The sequence below is a fragment of the Egretta garzetta genome, unplaced genomic scaffold (assembly GCF_000687185.1).
Source record: "Egretta garzetta isolate BGI_Z169 unplaced genomic scaffold, ASM68718v1 scaffold163, whole genome shotgun sequence".
Classification (NCBI taxonomy): domain Eukaryota; kingdom Metazoa; phylum Chordata; class Aves; order Pelecaniformes; family Ardeidae; genus Egretta; species Egretta garzetta.
The window spans coordinates 1,583,497-1,599,749 of record NW_009259308.1 but is presented as its reverse complement, the minus strand read 5'-3'; the positions used below and the strand labels follow the sequence as shown (position 1 = coordinate 1,599,749).

At 37.8% G+C, this 16,253-nt stretch overlaps 1 protein-coding gene across 1 annotated transcript; it reads left to right on the top strand.

Annotated features, from left to right (window-relative positions):
- Window positions 1–13,959, top strand: ACADM (acyl-CoA dehydrogenase medium chain). The gene is made up of 12 exons (XM_035891804.1): window positions 1–517; window positions 3,055–3,154; window positions 3,960–4,057; window positions 4,169–4,238; window positions 6,588–6,688; window positions 6,775–6,855; window positions 6,973–7,103; window positions 8,192–8,300; window positions 9,158–9,298; window positions 9,376–9,471; window positions 10,175–10,423; window positions 13,521–13,959. The coding sequence occupies exons 1-12, from the start codon at window positions 473–475 to the stop codon at window positions 13,590–13,592; spliced, it is 1,293 nt and encodes a 430-aa protein (XP_035747697.1). The 5' UTR covers window positions 1–472; the 3' UTR covers window positions 13,593–13,959.
- Window positions 13,960–16,253: the final 2,294 nt, after the last annotated feature.

Genomic DNA, 16,253 nt, shown 5'->3' with positions numbered 1-16,253 from the left:
ACCAGTAACCCCCTAGCTTCAACCTAGAAAGTAAAAACTATTCAAAATTTGGGTACTACCTTGTTTAGCATTTACACAGGCCTTTTTCTGGTTTCGCCGCTTCCAGAGCCATTTGTGAGTCCGAATTAGCTGAAGGGCCCTTCGTCAGAGCTTCCTGGCAGCAGTGTTATTTTGCCCCAAGGTGACGCAGCTTGAGCATGTGTCCCAAGTGTTGCTGTGACAGCGTCAGTGAGGGAAGAAGTCTCCATCTGAAGCCAGTTGCTGTTTTAGAGACCAAAAGTAATGCTTTAGGCGAGGGAAGCCAACAGTTAGTTAATGCCTACCATAGGGCATTGGTATCTCAAGTTCAGCCTCCTGACATGTTACCCCAAGCAACAAACTGCTCTTGATAACTCTCTTTGGTTTTGTTCTGAGTTATGTGAGGGACAACCAAAGTTAGTGACCTTAGCTTATTGTCCTATCTTTTTCTGTGATGTGCAGCTTTTCGAAGAAGTTCCGTCGTTCTTTTGGCGTTAAGGTAACAAAGATTGCGTCACTTCCATGTGTATCCTTGTCACACCCTTTTTCTGTCAGCAGATCATTCCAGCGTTAGTCTTGCCACTTTAGCGATCATATTTCTGATTTTGACAGAGCTTATGCAGTAGAGCAAGGAAGTGCAGTAGGAGTCACGTCTGAGCATTACTAGCTGTAGCTTGTCGCTGAATCTAACTGTTCCTCTGAGGCAAGCAATAGGAAAGTTGTCAGGGTAGACAGACGGCCATGCAAATTCTTATGTGTAGCAAACTGCCATCCTTAGCACTTGATCACTCATGCAGCTTCCAGGTATGAATCCCACCTGTGCAATTTGTATTTCTATTTGTGGGGGGAGTGTTGAGTTTTTCCAGAGTAACCTTCAGTGTTGACCTTGCATACAAAACCCACAATAGACAGAAGTTCTCTAGCATAAATTTGACAGCTGCTTTCATATAGGGTATCCCTTTTAGCATTAGTTTGAATTCAGTACCTTTTCTAGTGTAGACAAAACTTTCTGGTGGCAAAGCTATGTATGACTCTATCAAGGTGTTCCTCTGAGGCAAGCAATAGGAAAGTTGTCAGGGTAGACAGACGGCCATGCAAATTCTTATGTGTAGCAAACTGCCATCCTTAGCACTTGATCACTCATGCAGCTTCCAGGTATGAATCCCACCTGTGCAATTTGTATTTCTATTTGTGGGGGGAGTGTTGAGTTTTTCCAGAGTAACCTTCAGTGTTGACCTTGCATACAAAACCCACAATAGACAGAAGTTCTCTAGCATAAATTTGACAGCTGCTTTCATATAGGGTATCCCTTTTAGCATTAGTTTGAATTCAGTACCTTTTCTAGTGTAGACAAAACTTTCTGGTGGCAAAGCTATGTATGACTCTATCAAGGGTTAATTTTTTTCTCTCTTTTTTTTTTTTTTTTTTTTTTTTTTTTTTTTTTTTTTTTTTTATTACAAGCATCTGTCTTTTTTTCAACCTCATCTTGTCCTTTTCCAGGTAAAATAGGTATAAAACATTCTGAAGGATCAAGGTCTTTCTAGGTGTTTTTTGGTATTGTTTTGTTTTTCTGTGTAGGAGTGGTAGCAGTAACACAGAACTTAGCAAGATACCATTTTGCGATGTCTGTGGCTTGTGAGAACTTGAATAATGTATTGCCTACTGGAAAATGCAATCCTGAACTATTAATAAACTGACTCAACAGTGCAGTATTCAATTATGTCATAGCCTCCCCCTCTTCCATGCCTAGCAGTGGTCTTTCTGCATTTCTTCACCTTTCAACTTCATGGATGTTTTCAGTAACCTCTGGAAACACTTTTTTCACTGTGTTGATACCCATTATTGCCTGTCTCTTCATGCTTCGCGTAACTTTGTAACCATCTCTGCATAGCATTCTATTTTTAAGAGCACAGTTCTCTGTCACAACTTTTATTTTGAAGCGCCATGTTGACTTCCCAGCTATGTAACTTTCTGTAATGACCTTGTCTTCTAGAGTTTCCAGTATAATTCCTGCTCTGGTTTTGCACTATTATGATTAATTCAATTTTTTTAATGTTACAAAATGACTGGTCTGATAACGCCTTTTTTTTTCTTTCTTTCTACATTGTTACATAAGAATCTCAGGAACAAGCCTTTTCTTAGTCTTTAGGCTAATTTGTTTTCACACAGTATTGATTCAGGTCTTTTTAGAAATTTATCCAATTAAATATTTTTAACTTTTTTTCCCAAACAATTCAGAGATTTGTAACTACTGGAGGATGAAAGAGAGTAAAGCAACCTTTAAAAATTAAATTCAGACGTGTTTTTGCACAGTATTAAGGCAGTCTGAAAACAGCTGTAACAGTAATATTTGTGGACACTAAACTTAAAAAACCAAAGAAAGCACTTACAATGAAAAAGAATAAATTTGTGATGTGTTAGGAAGAAAAATAAACTTCACATAGCCTGCTGAGTTCTATCCTATTTGGAGTGTAATAACAATAAACATGAAGTGTCCATGACAGCATATCATTATAAGAAAGCAGATGTGAGTCTGGGAAATTATCAAAACACTCTGATAGATATTGCTTAATAGGTAGGTTGTTTTTAAAGTCTTGCTAAATCTGCGTGTAGGTAAACATTGGATAGATAGAATATTCACTAGTGGGCAAGAAAAGCAGGTTTGATGAGTGTGCGTCTAAGTGAAAGAAATACATGTTGCTATGTCTCTGAAAATAAATTTTAATTATGCTTAATTATTTTTAAATAATCAATTGTGCAGTACTTAGAAGTGGATACAGCAGCTCACTCATGCTCAGTGCTGTTAAAGCCTGGGATTTCTGGTATAGCTGTCAGTTCACCTGAGCACCGCTTGCCACAGGAACAAAACTTAAGGTAGCCAAGAATTCTTTTATCCCTGTAGTAATTGTATTATACTTGATGTGATATTGTTTTTATAGAGGGATTCTACATCTAAAGATGTGCTGCAGTCAGGCTGGTAGCTTTAGGAGACTTGAGCTGTAAAGATCTTACACCTCATGTTCTTTTTCTCTTTAGCAACTGCTTCAAACCATTGCAGGGCATGGATGGAGGTCACTTTCTAGTAAACCTGCTCAAAACTTACATATAGGCAAATCTGGAGCTGGCTTTAGCTTTGGTAAGTATTACAGGTTTTGAAAGTAATATAGCAATTAAGGGCAAATTGCAGAGTTAAAAAAAAATCCTGTATTGCAGTTCAACATGAATTTTAAATGAAGGTGTTTATTCTAAATAGATTTCTCTTCTTTTTTCAAAAAATGTTTGAAAACCAAAATTAGTTTCTTCCTCAGCTCAGGCAAGTCAGGTATGTGTGTAGTGTTTATAAGATTTTCTTCTTTTTTAACTCATGTCTGTCTTAAGATACTTTGGCAATAAAAAAAGCTTAGGTTTGAATAATTATCTCACACTGCCATTTACAATGTTAAAGTAACTCAATGTAGTCATAGTTGAAGTTGGTTTTAAGGAAACGTTATAAATAAATTCACCCTCATCTTGGCATATTACATACATAAAGCAAATTTATAGTGGCTCAGCAGCTAGATGTTTGAAACTGAACAAGCCAGGATCTTTGGAGGACATGTGCCTCCTTCTCTTCCTCCATTCAGTTAGCACAGCATTCTTCTTGTTTCTTTTTTGGTAATACAATGTATGTTATGCAGTCCTCTCTACATCATCTTCAATATTTTGTGGATAATTTAATCAGAAATAAGTAAGTGCATAGTAGTTGTTGATGAGAGAACAGTGGAGGTTTTCTCCCAGGAGGAAGAGGAAGCTGAGCATTTTGCTTCCTGGAGAGGCCCAGGAAGCGGTGGCTTGGGTTGTCCTGGAAGGACACTCTTGTTTTCTCTTTTCTCACAGTATGACAACTGGCAAAATTAAAGATGGTAGAGAATTTGTGACTTTTTTTTTTTTTTCCTTAATAGAACTTAGTGATGAACAGAAAGAGTTTCAAGCTACTGCTCGTAAATTTGCTGTGGAGGAAATTATTCCTGTTGCTGCACAATATGACAAAACTGGAGAGGTAAATCTACCACAGTGTAAGGAAAAAATTGACTTTTATCTTAACCTGCATAAAATGTAAAATGTTGATTGTGATGAATCAGAAGAGGTTTTTTTCCCCTGTTTATTTCAGTATCCTCTTCCACTTATAAAACGGGCTTGGGAACTTGGTCTTATGAATTCACACATACCAGAAAGCTGTGGTAAGTAAACATTCTTTTTAATCTGTAAAATGAAACAAAGAAAAGGCATTAGGTGAGATTTATATATGTAATTATGGATTCTGTATAAAATAAACAGTTGCATACTTGAATAATCTAAATTTAATCAGTAGGCAAGTTGACACATACAAGTGTTACTAGGTGTGGATGTAATCAGGAGACAAATTAGACAGATTATGATTTAGTAATTTATGACCAGATTTTCCTACCGTGATTACAACTGCCTAATGTTCCCCTGGTGCACTGTGTCAGCTGATTAGGCAGAGAAATTAGAAGGTCATATTTTGTTCTAGTCTCTGACACAGGCTAGAGCAATTTAAAGAGTTTATTCCAGAAGGACAGTTTTTCAGTTTAGATTAGGTGCAGTACAACATTGCTTTGGCAGTGTTTAGGTATATGAGTAACCATAGAAAAAATGTTAAATAATTTTCTTTTTTGCATTTATATTGGTTGAACAAGAAGTTAGGGGAGCGTCCATAGCAGACCCCTTTTTTTTGGAAGACTAATCAGAGGGTATATGTTGTATCAAAAGTTTAATAAACGAGGTTAAGGAACAACAAGACAAAAGGAGCAATTGTGAGGACCAGATTTATTCAGCCACAAATTCTAGAGAAACTAAAGGCTGAAATAGCTGGACTACTGCAGTGTATAATCACTTGGTTATTAAATGAAAAATTGCAAGTGGCAAATTGGACACCATTGCTTTAAAAGGTCTCCAAGGGAGATCTGGAAAAATACATACTAGTCAGCCTGATACACCATGTAAATTAAGAGCAAGTAAGATGAAGTACAGAAACAGTGGGAACAGATAAATACGATATGCTAGAGAAGGGCTTTTGTGAAGGGCAGTCAGGCCTCATAAAATCATTGGAGTTCTCTGAAGTAGCTAATAAGTGTGTAAACAAGAGATGCCCGGTTGATATAGAATGCTTGAACCTCCAAAATAAGTTTTTAAAAATCATCAGGTTTCATAGCGGAAAAATTAGCAGCACAGCCTTGCTGGGTCTTGTGCTATTTGGAATACCTATAAATAAACTGGAAAAGGGGGTCAATACTGAGGTGATAGAGTTTACTGATAATACTAGTTATTCAGTGTAGAAAAGATGAGGCTGGTGCAGAGAGCTGCAGGAGGTCATGAAACAGTGACTGTTAAAATGGCAAATGCAATTCAAAAGAGGGAAAGGGATGCACATGTAAAGGGAAAGAAGCAATACGAACTTCACAGAGAAATGGTATCTTCTGAACTAGTTACTGCCTCTCAAAAAAGAGATTTTTGGGGTTTATAATATAGTCCTGTGAGCGTCAGCGTAATGCTCAAAAGTGGTCAAAACCATGAAATTTAAGGTCAGAAGGGAACTTTAAGAGAATGAAGAAAAAAGCAGAAAGCATAATTATGCTGCTGCCTGAATCCACATTGCACTTGCCTCTTTAATTCGTTGTGTAGTCCAATTCTTCCACCTCAAAAGAGTATTGTGGAAATGTAGAGTGTTCCGAAAAGGATGACAAAGATTATAAAAGATGGATCTTCTGTGTGTGATGTAGCTTCTGTGTGAGAAATGACTAAAATGTCAGTGTCATGGAGAGTGTGAAAAGGGATTGATAGTTCACTGTCCCTTTCAATAGAACTAGAAGGCATCAAATTAAGTCAGTAGATGGCAGGATGAAAGGAGATGGTTCCACATGCAGTGTGTAGTTAATTTGTGAAACTCGTTGCTCTCAGACTGATGCTCAAATTTTACATAGATTAAAAAAGAGGCTGGGCAAATTCAATTAAGAAATGTCTGTCAAGGGTTACCATAACAAAGACGCCATAGAGAGGTATCTCTTTGGCTGAGGAAGTAACCTGAAAGCTTGGGAAAATATTTTTGAGGAAGTATAGTCATATTGTTATTGTATTTGTATGTACTTCCCAAAGTGTTGGCTGCTGTCAGAAACAGGTTACTGAGTTGGTTGTCTGACTAATATGGAAACTTTTTTTTTTTTTTTCCCTCCTAAGTGTTGCGGTAGCTGAGGAGCCGTTTCTCTGCTTCCTAAGAACTCTTAATTCTCAAGTGTAAAGTAGTAAAAAAATTCAAGTGGTACATTCTTGCCACCTTGTGCAACTTGTCCCACATTAATCCCACAATAGACCTGGAACTGTGACACGTAATTTTCAAATCACCTGTTACTCTTCTGACAAAACTTTATTTAAAAAGCTTGCATGAGAGTGTCTAATCAAACACGGTACATAAACGTAGGTGGGGGAATATATTTTTTCTTAATTAATTTGTGTAAATCACTAATATGTTGCAATTTAAACCCATTTTAGTTAATTAAATATTTCAACTGTAGGTGGTCTTGGTCTTGGCACTTTTGAAGCATGCCTTATTACGGAAGAGTTAGCTTATGGATGTACAGGAGTTCAAACTGCCATTGAAGCAAATTCCCTAGGGGTAAGTTCTGTCTTTTCTTATGTCTCTTAAACTAGAATCTGTGCACTTTAAAAAAATGGATCAATGGTCTAAATATTTTCTTTCAGCAAATGCCAGTAATCATTGGAGGAAATGAGCATCAGCAGAAAAAATACTTGGGAAGAATGACAGAGGAACCACTGATGTGTGTAAGTAAAACTGCTACACTGTGGAATGTTCCTAAACCATGTTAATCAGTATTAACTCCTTTTTGTTTTTTTCTCAAAGTTTTATTCCTCAAGATTTTGCATTTTATTTTCTTTTAGGCTTACTGTGTAACAGAGCCCGGAGCAGGTTCTGATGTGGCTGGTATAAAAACAAAGGCTGAGAAGAAAGGAGATGAGTATGTTATTAATGGTCAGAAGATGTGGATCACAAACGGTGGGAAAGCAAACTGGTGTGTTAACTGTTAACTCGTATTTTCTGTTGTTATGTTATAAAGTGGCTTCCCCCTTCACCCCCAAAGTTAAATTCTTTAAAGATCTGTTATAAATCTGAATGTTCATTGTGTTTCAACACACTACATTTCAATCTCTGACCAGTTTATCGGGTGAGGATATAAGAATGCAGCCTCAGTGCTGTGCAAAGACTAAAAAGGAAAATGAACAATGTCATGACAACTCCCTCAAGAAGACCTCTTGAATCTTGCTGCTATCAAACAAAATTAACTCTGCTTTTTCTTCAGGGCAGGACAGCAACAGCATGATTTAACTTGCAAAGTACTCAAGAGGCTTATACTACTAGCGGCCTTGCTTTGTAGTTTGAGATCCTGATTTTGCTAGAAACATCTCTCGCTTCCAGTGAAGCTAGAAACACTGCTGGATTGCGATGTTATATTTTATTTTCTGAAGGAAGGGTATTTTCCAGCTGTCAAAGAATCCAGATATTGCTGTGGTGTCTATGGAGTGTGCTTTACAATATAAACCTGAATTTTATAGTTATTTATTCCCTTGTTCAAGGCAGATCCATCAAAGACAATCTGCCAGATATCTTTTGACATTAGTGAACACCATGAAAGTGTTTACAACTGTTTAATTTCCAAGAGAAATACTTACTCACAACTTACACTTCAAAGAATAAAACCAAATCTTTGAAATCAGATGACAACATAACATTTTGCATGCAAGAATGTATTTCCTAAGCATGAATTTTCATGTACGTGGTTTGAATAGATTTCTTTTGTACTGTTCATGAAGCTGATAATATCATAAAGGCTTACAATACATGGAAAAGGTGGAGAATCTTCGCATGTTGATCTGAACTAATTTTATTTATTTTTATGAAATCTTGAGTCTTTGAAACTTCCTCTCTCTCCCTTCCTCTCAGTTTATTTTTGGGAGGGGCAAGAAAAAAGGTTTGTTAACTTACAGATAGAATTTTTTATATGGTAGAAGTGCACATACAACATTTAAAATGTTAGCTAAAAAAATATCTGGTTGCTAACCATGAGGATAAACTGCATCCCTCTTATTTGTTTTACACTAGGTATTTTTTGCTAGCTCGTACTGATCCAGATCCAAAAGCTCCTGCAAGCAAAGCCTTTACTGGATTCATTGTGGAAGCAGATAGCCCTGGAATCCAGATTGGAAGAAAGGTGAAGACTGTATTTCTTATCTGACAAACCAGAAAATACTGTTCAATTCTAAACCAATAATGCAACAAATTACCATTAAAGGAAAAAGATTGTTGTGCAACTGAACGTTTTCATACACTTATGTACAGTCATCTTTTCATTTTCACAACATACAGAAACTATTCATAAGACTTACCTATAATTATAATGTTATTAATTCAGATACGGAATTACTCGGAATGGTCTAAAGTAAGATGACTTTGAACAGCTGCAAAAGAAACTTTGAGAACTATCTTATTGACAAGTGCCAATAAAGGAGAAGCCTTGAAAGGATAAGAAGCAAATTGGACAATTTTAACCATAAATACACACAGAGTGAGCTTTCATTTTAGCTACTGCTGGTCAAGGAAGGAGCCTTGGAGACACTGGTGCTAGTTCTCACTTTAAAGAAAAAAAAAGGTATTATTTTTAGTAGTAGGCATACTGGATGTTGAACATTAGGAAAGGAATCCAAAAACTTGAAAAGCTCATTTATTTATTTATTTGTAGCACACCTCTACTGCCTGCATATTAGATTCTTTACTTTTACCACTTCTACCTCAAGGGATATAGGTGAACTAGAGAAAGACAACAAGGCTGATTACAGCTACAGAACTGATTGCATATATGGAGAAAGTAAACTGCCCAACTTAGACAAATTAAGGGCATGCTGGTCTGCAAGTGCAAAACTAGTGTTTATCGTGTACATGGTAATTTTTAGATGAAGTATTTTGGGGAAAAAACCCATACTTTATGCTTTGAGTAAACTAAAGAATGAAAACGTATTGTAGCTTTGAATAATCCAATTTAGTTGCACCTCTGTGATTTTCCCTTTTCAGGAAATGAATATGGGTCAACGCTGCTCAGATACCAGAGGTATTGTCTTTGAAGATGTGAGAGTCCCAAAAGAAAATGTGTTAATAGCTGAGGGAGCTGGCTTTAAAATTGCAATGGGAGCTTTTGATAAGACCAGACCACCTGTAAGTATCCGAAATAACTTACTTATAAAATATAGTAGGAATTTCTGATTTTCTATTCTATGCTGTATTCAATTCAGGTAGCAGCTGGTGCTGTTGGATTAGCAAAAAGAGCACTTGATGAAGCTACTAGATATGCTTTGGAGAGAAAAACCTTTGGGAAAGCAATTGTTGAAGTAAGTGGAGGTGGGGGGTAGTGGGGAGGCGGGGAGAGAGAGAATATAAATAAAAGCTATGTTTTCACACCAGATGTACTACTACTGATTTTTCTAGGTTATTTCTTGATTTTTTTTTTTTAATTTTTTTTTTTAGTTCCTTAATTTTTATATCTCTGCCATTCCAAGTATATAGGTCAGCACCATTTAAGTAAACTTAGCTATGTGTAGCTTCAGGAATTTTTCTATAATTTATCAATGGTAAAAGCAGAAAGAAAACTCTGCTTAAAAACCTGAAACTCATGTACTATCAGGATATACTTCAGTTCTTCAGTGCTAATAAACAGATTTTCAGGAAAGGAAAAAACCTCTGAGCTACGTGAAACAAGACGCACAGTATTAATACTAATAGAATACATCGCCTATCACACTGCTTACTGGTTTTCAAGAAATATTAATAAATAGCAAGGTAACCCCAATCTCATGAATAGTGAAGAACTTCATAATTCAGTATTTAATCCCTACGACTGAATGGATTTGAGAATAAAAAACTTAAAAGTCTAATTCAGCATACAATTATGAGAGCCTGATGCATATTCTCTAGAACTCCCCTAGTACAATTTAGTGAGTTTGTTGAAGAGATCGCTGTATTGATTATATTTTTCTTGGATGCCATAGAACTTTAAGTGAGTGATGTTAACCTAGTTTATTTCATCATTCACAGCACCAAGCAGTGTCTTTCTTGCTTGCTGAAATGGCAATGAAAGTGGAACTTGCTAGGATGGCTTACCAGAGAGCTGCATGGGAAGTTGATGCTGGTCGCAGGAATACCTACTATGCTTCCATTGCAAAGGCATTTGCTGGTGACATTGCAAACCAAGTAGCTACAGATGCAGTACAGATTTTTGGAGGAAATGGATTTAATACTGAATATCCTGTAGAAAAACTAATGAGAGATGCTAAAATCTACCAGGTAAGTAAAAGAGAGTATGTGATCTTTATAGTAATGCATAAATTTTATATAAAATAAACTAATGCCTACTTATTTCAAATCATGATGTACACATATAAAAAAAGGTTTTAGAATGAAAGCAATAATCCTTCAATTTAAAGGAAGAGTCATTCAAATCTGGCAAATTCTTGCATACAAAAGTCATTGCACTGGACCAACAACTGAGCCTGCACAAGAGAAATAAATTATGTTTTTTCTTCCTCCCCCTCCCCAGTGTGGTAACTGAAATTCTTGGACTCTTAATTTTGAAGTTTATGAACTCTTAGAAGAAAACACCATAGAAAAAACTGATCAAAATATCAGGGATTGCTTTGGTATTCTATAAGTAGAAATGGTTTTTGTGTAATGCTGTTCTTGAAAACCTTCAGCGATGGAAATCCTCTGACCTTCCATATGTGTCCTGGACTGGTGCCTGCCTTTAGATTAGCTTTCCTCTCAGCCTGAACACTAAAGCAGTTTCTTCACCTTTTTCCTCATAAGTTTTGGGGGTTGGTTTGTTTGTTTGTTTCCCCACACACACACCCTTTTCTGTTTCTAGCCTCTTCATCATTTGTTGCTGTGCTCTAAACGTTGTGCTTGAAACTTTGGCATCAAAAGCTGGGTAGAAAACTTTGGTTGAGATATTACCAGTATTGAGTATCATGGAATGATTATCTTGCATGTGTTGTATTAACAGAAGTGTGACACAACCTGGAGTGGTTTTTTTGGTTTTGTTTTTTTTTTAACAAGACCTGCTCATATTTACTCATATTTAGCCCACAGTCACCCATAATCCCATTTTTTTTCTGCAGTGTTACTGCCAAGAAATTATTCCATGTGATGTCATAATTCTATTAGCATATACTATGCTACAGTTCTTTATTCAGTGAGAATATTTTGTGTTCAGCAAAATCTTTTCACCTCTTTATGCCATTAATAGTGACTAGGTAAAACGTATCAGAACAGATAATAAGAAATGCATGTGGACCATGACCTGTAATGTTAGTTAGCTGTAACAGCTGTCATTCTTAAGATTCCAGGTAGTTAATATTTCTCTTACAGCTGACTTAAAAATGAAAACTATTATTCTCACTAACCAAGAATTTATTTTCCTCTATTTAAGGAACGACAGCCACTATTTTTGAACCTAAAGATTCTTAGAACTAATTGCACTCCTGTGAGTGAGGAAATGAATGATTAACTGAACTTTATTATGATTGGGCTTTTTTCCTGTTAGGATGCATGCTTTTCTAGAGAAAGATGGTGTGAGGGTTAGAACTTTATTTGAAAGCTGAGATTGATTTTTGCAGGATCACAACTATTTAGGTTTTCCATTACACTGGTCCATTGCAAATGCATCGCTAGACTTCTTTTTTTAATTGTTCAGATTAATCAGATTTAGTATTACATTTTTGGTGGTTTTCTGTTCCTGAAAAGAACTCAGGAAAGGCTTTTGTCTCTACCATTATTTTTTCCATGTCTCTTGATTATACCATGCACTTCACTGTGCCTTACTGCATTGCTGCCCCATTCCAGATGGTATATGCTTTTGGCCATATGTTTTATGTACAGAAACTTAGTTTTCCAACTTTTTCTTCCTCCATATATTTGATCTTTTTCAGTATTATACAGTTCTAATGCTGTGTTTACCGGTAACATTTTTACATGTCCTTACTCTGCTCTAGGTTTATCTGGCTACAAATCTAGGCTACTCTGGTAGAATCTCTAACTTAGTTTCATTTCTCAAATTTGGAAAACTTCCCTTCTTTAACTGTCAATAATTCTTGAAACTATTTCCATTGACTTAAAACCCAAAGCCTTTCTTTCTTGTAATTACTTAAGAAGATTGTGAGTTTCACTGTCTTTTCACTTGAGTTCCATGGCTGTCTTCATCAAGAGGTGCAATTTAGTGCAATAGGAGCAGATTAGTAGATTGCAGGAATAGCTGCTGAGCCCCCTGCAACTACACTATAAGCAGTTTGGGCAGGCTGAGTTGACAGCAAGCCTGTTTGGTCCCCTGGACTATATGTCCCCAATATCCATGTAATTTTAAGGGTCCAGTTGTAGGCTGGAACCATTATGTCTTCATTAGGGATTGGTGGGTGTTTGGTATACAGAGAAAGCAGAGTTTCCCTTTCAGTTTGCTCCAAAGCGCAATCTGCTCTATGAACTGGATCAATGTGGGGTATGCAGCAGCAGTCAGAGAATTCACTTTGGGAATGAACAATTTCTTCTGAGCCAAAAACCAAAGGTGAACACAGGTTCTAGCATCTTTATTTTCACAAAGCTTTGTAAGGTTCTTGGGAAGATTATTCCTACAAGTGAATGAGAAAGTGAATTTGTATTAATCTGAGCAATTTGCCAAACCAAGTTCTGGCAGAATTGGGAGCTGAAACACTTAAACCCCTAAACTATATCACCTCAGCCCTCGCATTACATTGCAGTGTACTTGCGGAGCGTATGGCCTCCAACATTAGAACTTCATATATGCTTTGTTGTCTATCTTTCACTTTGCTGCCAGCAAACAAATAGAACAGAGGGATGATGCAGACTGTTTCTAGAAGAAAATGCAAGAATACATGATTAAAAAACCCAAACAAAACTGTGTAGGAGAGAGTACTAGTTAACAAGAAGCAATGGAACTAAATGGATCAAAGAGAGCATTTGATATGGCCTTGAAAGGCTAGTCAAAGAAAATTGACCACTTTCAGCACAAGTCACCTCCCCCCCTCCACCTATTGTTTTAAATCCTACTTTGTAAGATATAAATTATGTATTTTCTTCCTCAGATAAGAAATTTTCCTCATCCTTCTTCACCCACTGTGTTCATTTTCATGAGAATCTTAGTGAGTGTATATAAGAGCACCTGAGAGGACAAGACTGTCTCTCAATGTCTTGTATGTGATTTATTCCATTTAGCCCACTGTAGTTACTCTGCCACGCTGGAATTTTCTGTTTTCTCTGTCTTTCTGCACACCCTAATCCACACTGGATTAGTCCTGTGAAGGTTTAAAAGTGTAGATCTGTTTAATACCTTTTAAAAATCATCAGCTAACATTACTGCAATTCTTCTTTTCAGATTTATGAGGGAACTGCTCAGATTCAAAGGATGATCATAGCTCGAGAACACATTGGCAAATTTAAGGCTTAAAGAAATGTATAAAGCGTGTCTGGCGTTGCAGTACTGTTCTCTGTTCCCAGGGAAGAGGACTTTAGTGCATTTCTCAATAGAACTAAAAAGGCATGGATAAAAAAACTTTCCTTCAAAATCTTTTTATTCTATACATTATTAAGGACTACTTCTGTTCTCCCTGTCCAGTCCATCTCTTCATTACTGACTAGCAAAGCTGGTATTTTCTAAATGTTCTGAATTCCAAAGTAATTGGTTGTTCAAATACAAAATGGGCAAGAAATGAGAACCTCACAATGCAATGTTTTCTTATTATAAAATCAGACGGCTCAGAATGTTGTTTCTGACAGTCATTGCTGCACTCTAATAAATTTTTTTTAAGAGAAGTGGGGTTGGTCTTTATTCATTTTGCTTGTCACATCACAATTATATTCTGGGTAAGTTGTCCACTGTCTGGAATATGTGAATAGCTGTCCTTCAGTTCCTACTATGCTACTGCCCACAGCAGCTGACTAGCCTTTCCAGTTCAGTAGTATGAAGGACTGCATTGCTGTTGTCTGCATGCGTGTCTGTTCTGAGGATTTAGATACTATCTGTTGTAGTTTAACCCTGGCTGGCAACTAAGCACCACACAGCCACTTGCTCACTCCCCCGCAGTGGGGTGGGGGAGAGAATTGGAACACTAAAAGTGAGAAAACTCATGCATTGAGAAAAAGACAGTTTAATAGGTAAAGCAAAAGGTGTGCATGCAGGCAAAGCAAAACAAGGAATTCGTTCACTGCTTCCCATGGGCAGGCAGGTGTGCAGCCATCTCCAGGAAAGAGGGCTCCATCATGTGTAACGGTTACTAGGGAAGACAAAATGCCATCGCTCCAAACATATCCCCCTTCCTCCTTCTTCCCCCAGCTTTATATGCTGAGCATGGCGTCACAGGCTGTGGGATATGCCTTTGGTCAGTTGGGGTCAGCTGTCCTGGCTGTGCCCCCTCCCAACTTCTTGTGCCCCCCCAGCTTGCTTGCTGGTGGGGTGGGGTGAGGAGCAGAAAAGGCCTTGGCTCTGTGTAAGCACTGCTCAGCAGTAACCAAAACATCCCTGTGTTACCAATGCTGTTTTCAGCACGAATCCAAAACAGAGCTCCATGATGGCTACTATGAAGAAAATTAACACTATCCCAGCCCAAACCAGCACACTATCCAAAGGTAACAATATCCGCTTGAGAGAATGTGGCCTTTTGCACTGTTACACTCACTTAAGCAAGTAAATGTTCAATCAGGATGATTCTCTTCAAATGGAAGTGAGTAGCTTTTCCTTAGGAATGACTTACAGGATTGTATTTATTCCAAATCCAGTATACTTAAACCTATTATTCCTTTCTATCAGTGCATACACTTAACTATGTTTGCAGCAAGAACAGCTGAGAAGAAGGAACTGTTGTGAGATTTATTTTTTTTAAACTTGGACAGACCCTTCTTGCAGTGCTGGCAGAATGGACATTCCCTGGACTTCTTGAACAAATTACTCCGCACTGGTGAGGCCGTACTTGCAGTACTGCATCCAGTTCTAGTCTCTCCAGTACAGGAAAGATATGGACTTAACTCAAGGGAGGCCAGTGCAGGGCCACAAAGACGATTAAGGGACTGGAGCATCTTCTGTGAGGAGAAGCTGAGACTCTTCAGTCTGGACAAGAGAAGGCTCAGGGGTAATCTTATGTATGTGCACAAATACCCGACGGGACGCAGTGAAGAGGAGGGAGCCAGCCTCCCCTCAGCAGTGCCCACTGGCAGGACAAGAGGCAACAGGCACAAATTAAAACACATGAAATTCCACTGGAACACAAGAAAACACTTTTTATTGTGAGGGATGTTGCACACTGGCAGAGGTTGTGGAGTCTCCATCTGTGGAGATACTCAAAACTCAACTGGACAAGGTCCTGTGCAACCTGCTCTAGCTGACCCTGCTTGGGCAGGTGGTTTGCACTCGATGATCTCCTAAGGTACCTTCAAACCTCAACAATTCTGTGAATTCATTTGCAATTTCTCACCAAAATGTCCTTGGCCTTGCTGTGGTCTTTTTCATCCATCATTTGAATTTAGTGTCGGACAGTACAATTACTGTCATCAGGTATCAGTTTCCTAATGCTTATTTCTCAGGTAGGCCACCTGGGAAATTAGTTAAAAGTGTTTAGTCACTAGAAATCACCAGCTTATTTACCTGCAGAAGACTGATAATGCAACATCCTTGGTAAGTATTTGACATACATAAAAAAGACCTTATTTTTGACTGTTCTATGCAAGCCAGCATTATACCTAAAATTTCTTGTATAGAATCAAAATGGTGTTCCTGCCTGGTATGGTTCTGTGGGGGACGTGTGCCAGCATTGAGTGTTGGTGATCAATAGCATAATCATCCTAGACCATTTTAATTAGGAGGCAAAGCGGGTTTTTTTGAACAAAAGGACAGTCATCCTTACCTGCTCTGGGGCTAAATTCTCGGGTTTGCTTTTCCATAGGACTGAGGTAACAGAAGGAAACTGAAGCTATTTCTAAATGCTGTCCTGTTTGCCGTGATACAAGAAAGTGCATACGTCCAACTTACTCCCTCACCTGTTTTCAGATAACCTTCAGCTGTGGCAAGCCTCCCTGTACACCCAAGGCTGGGGGGCCCCTCCCGCGGGCCCGCTGC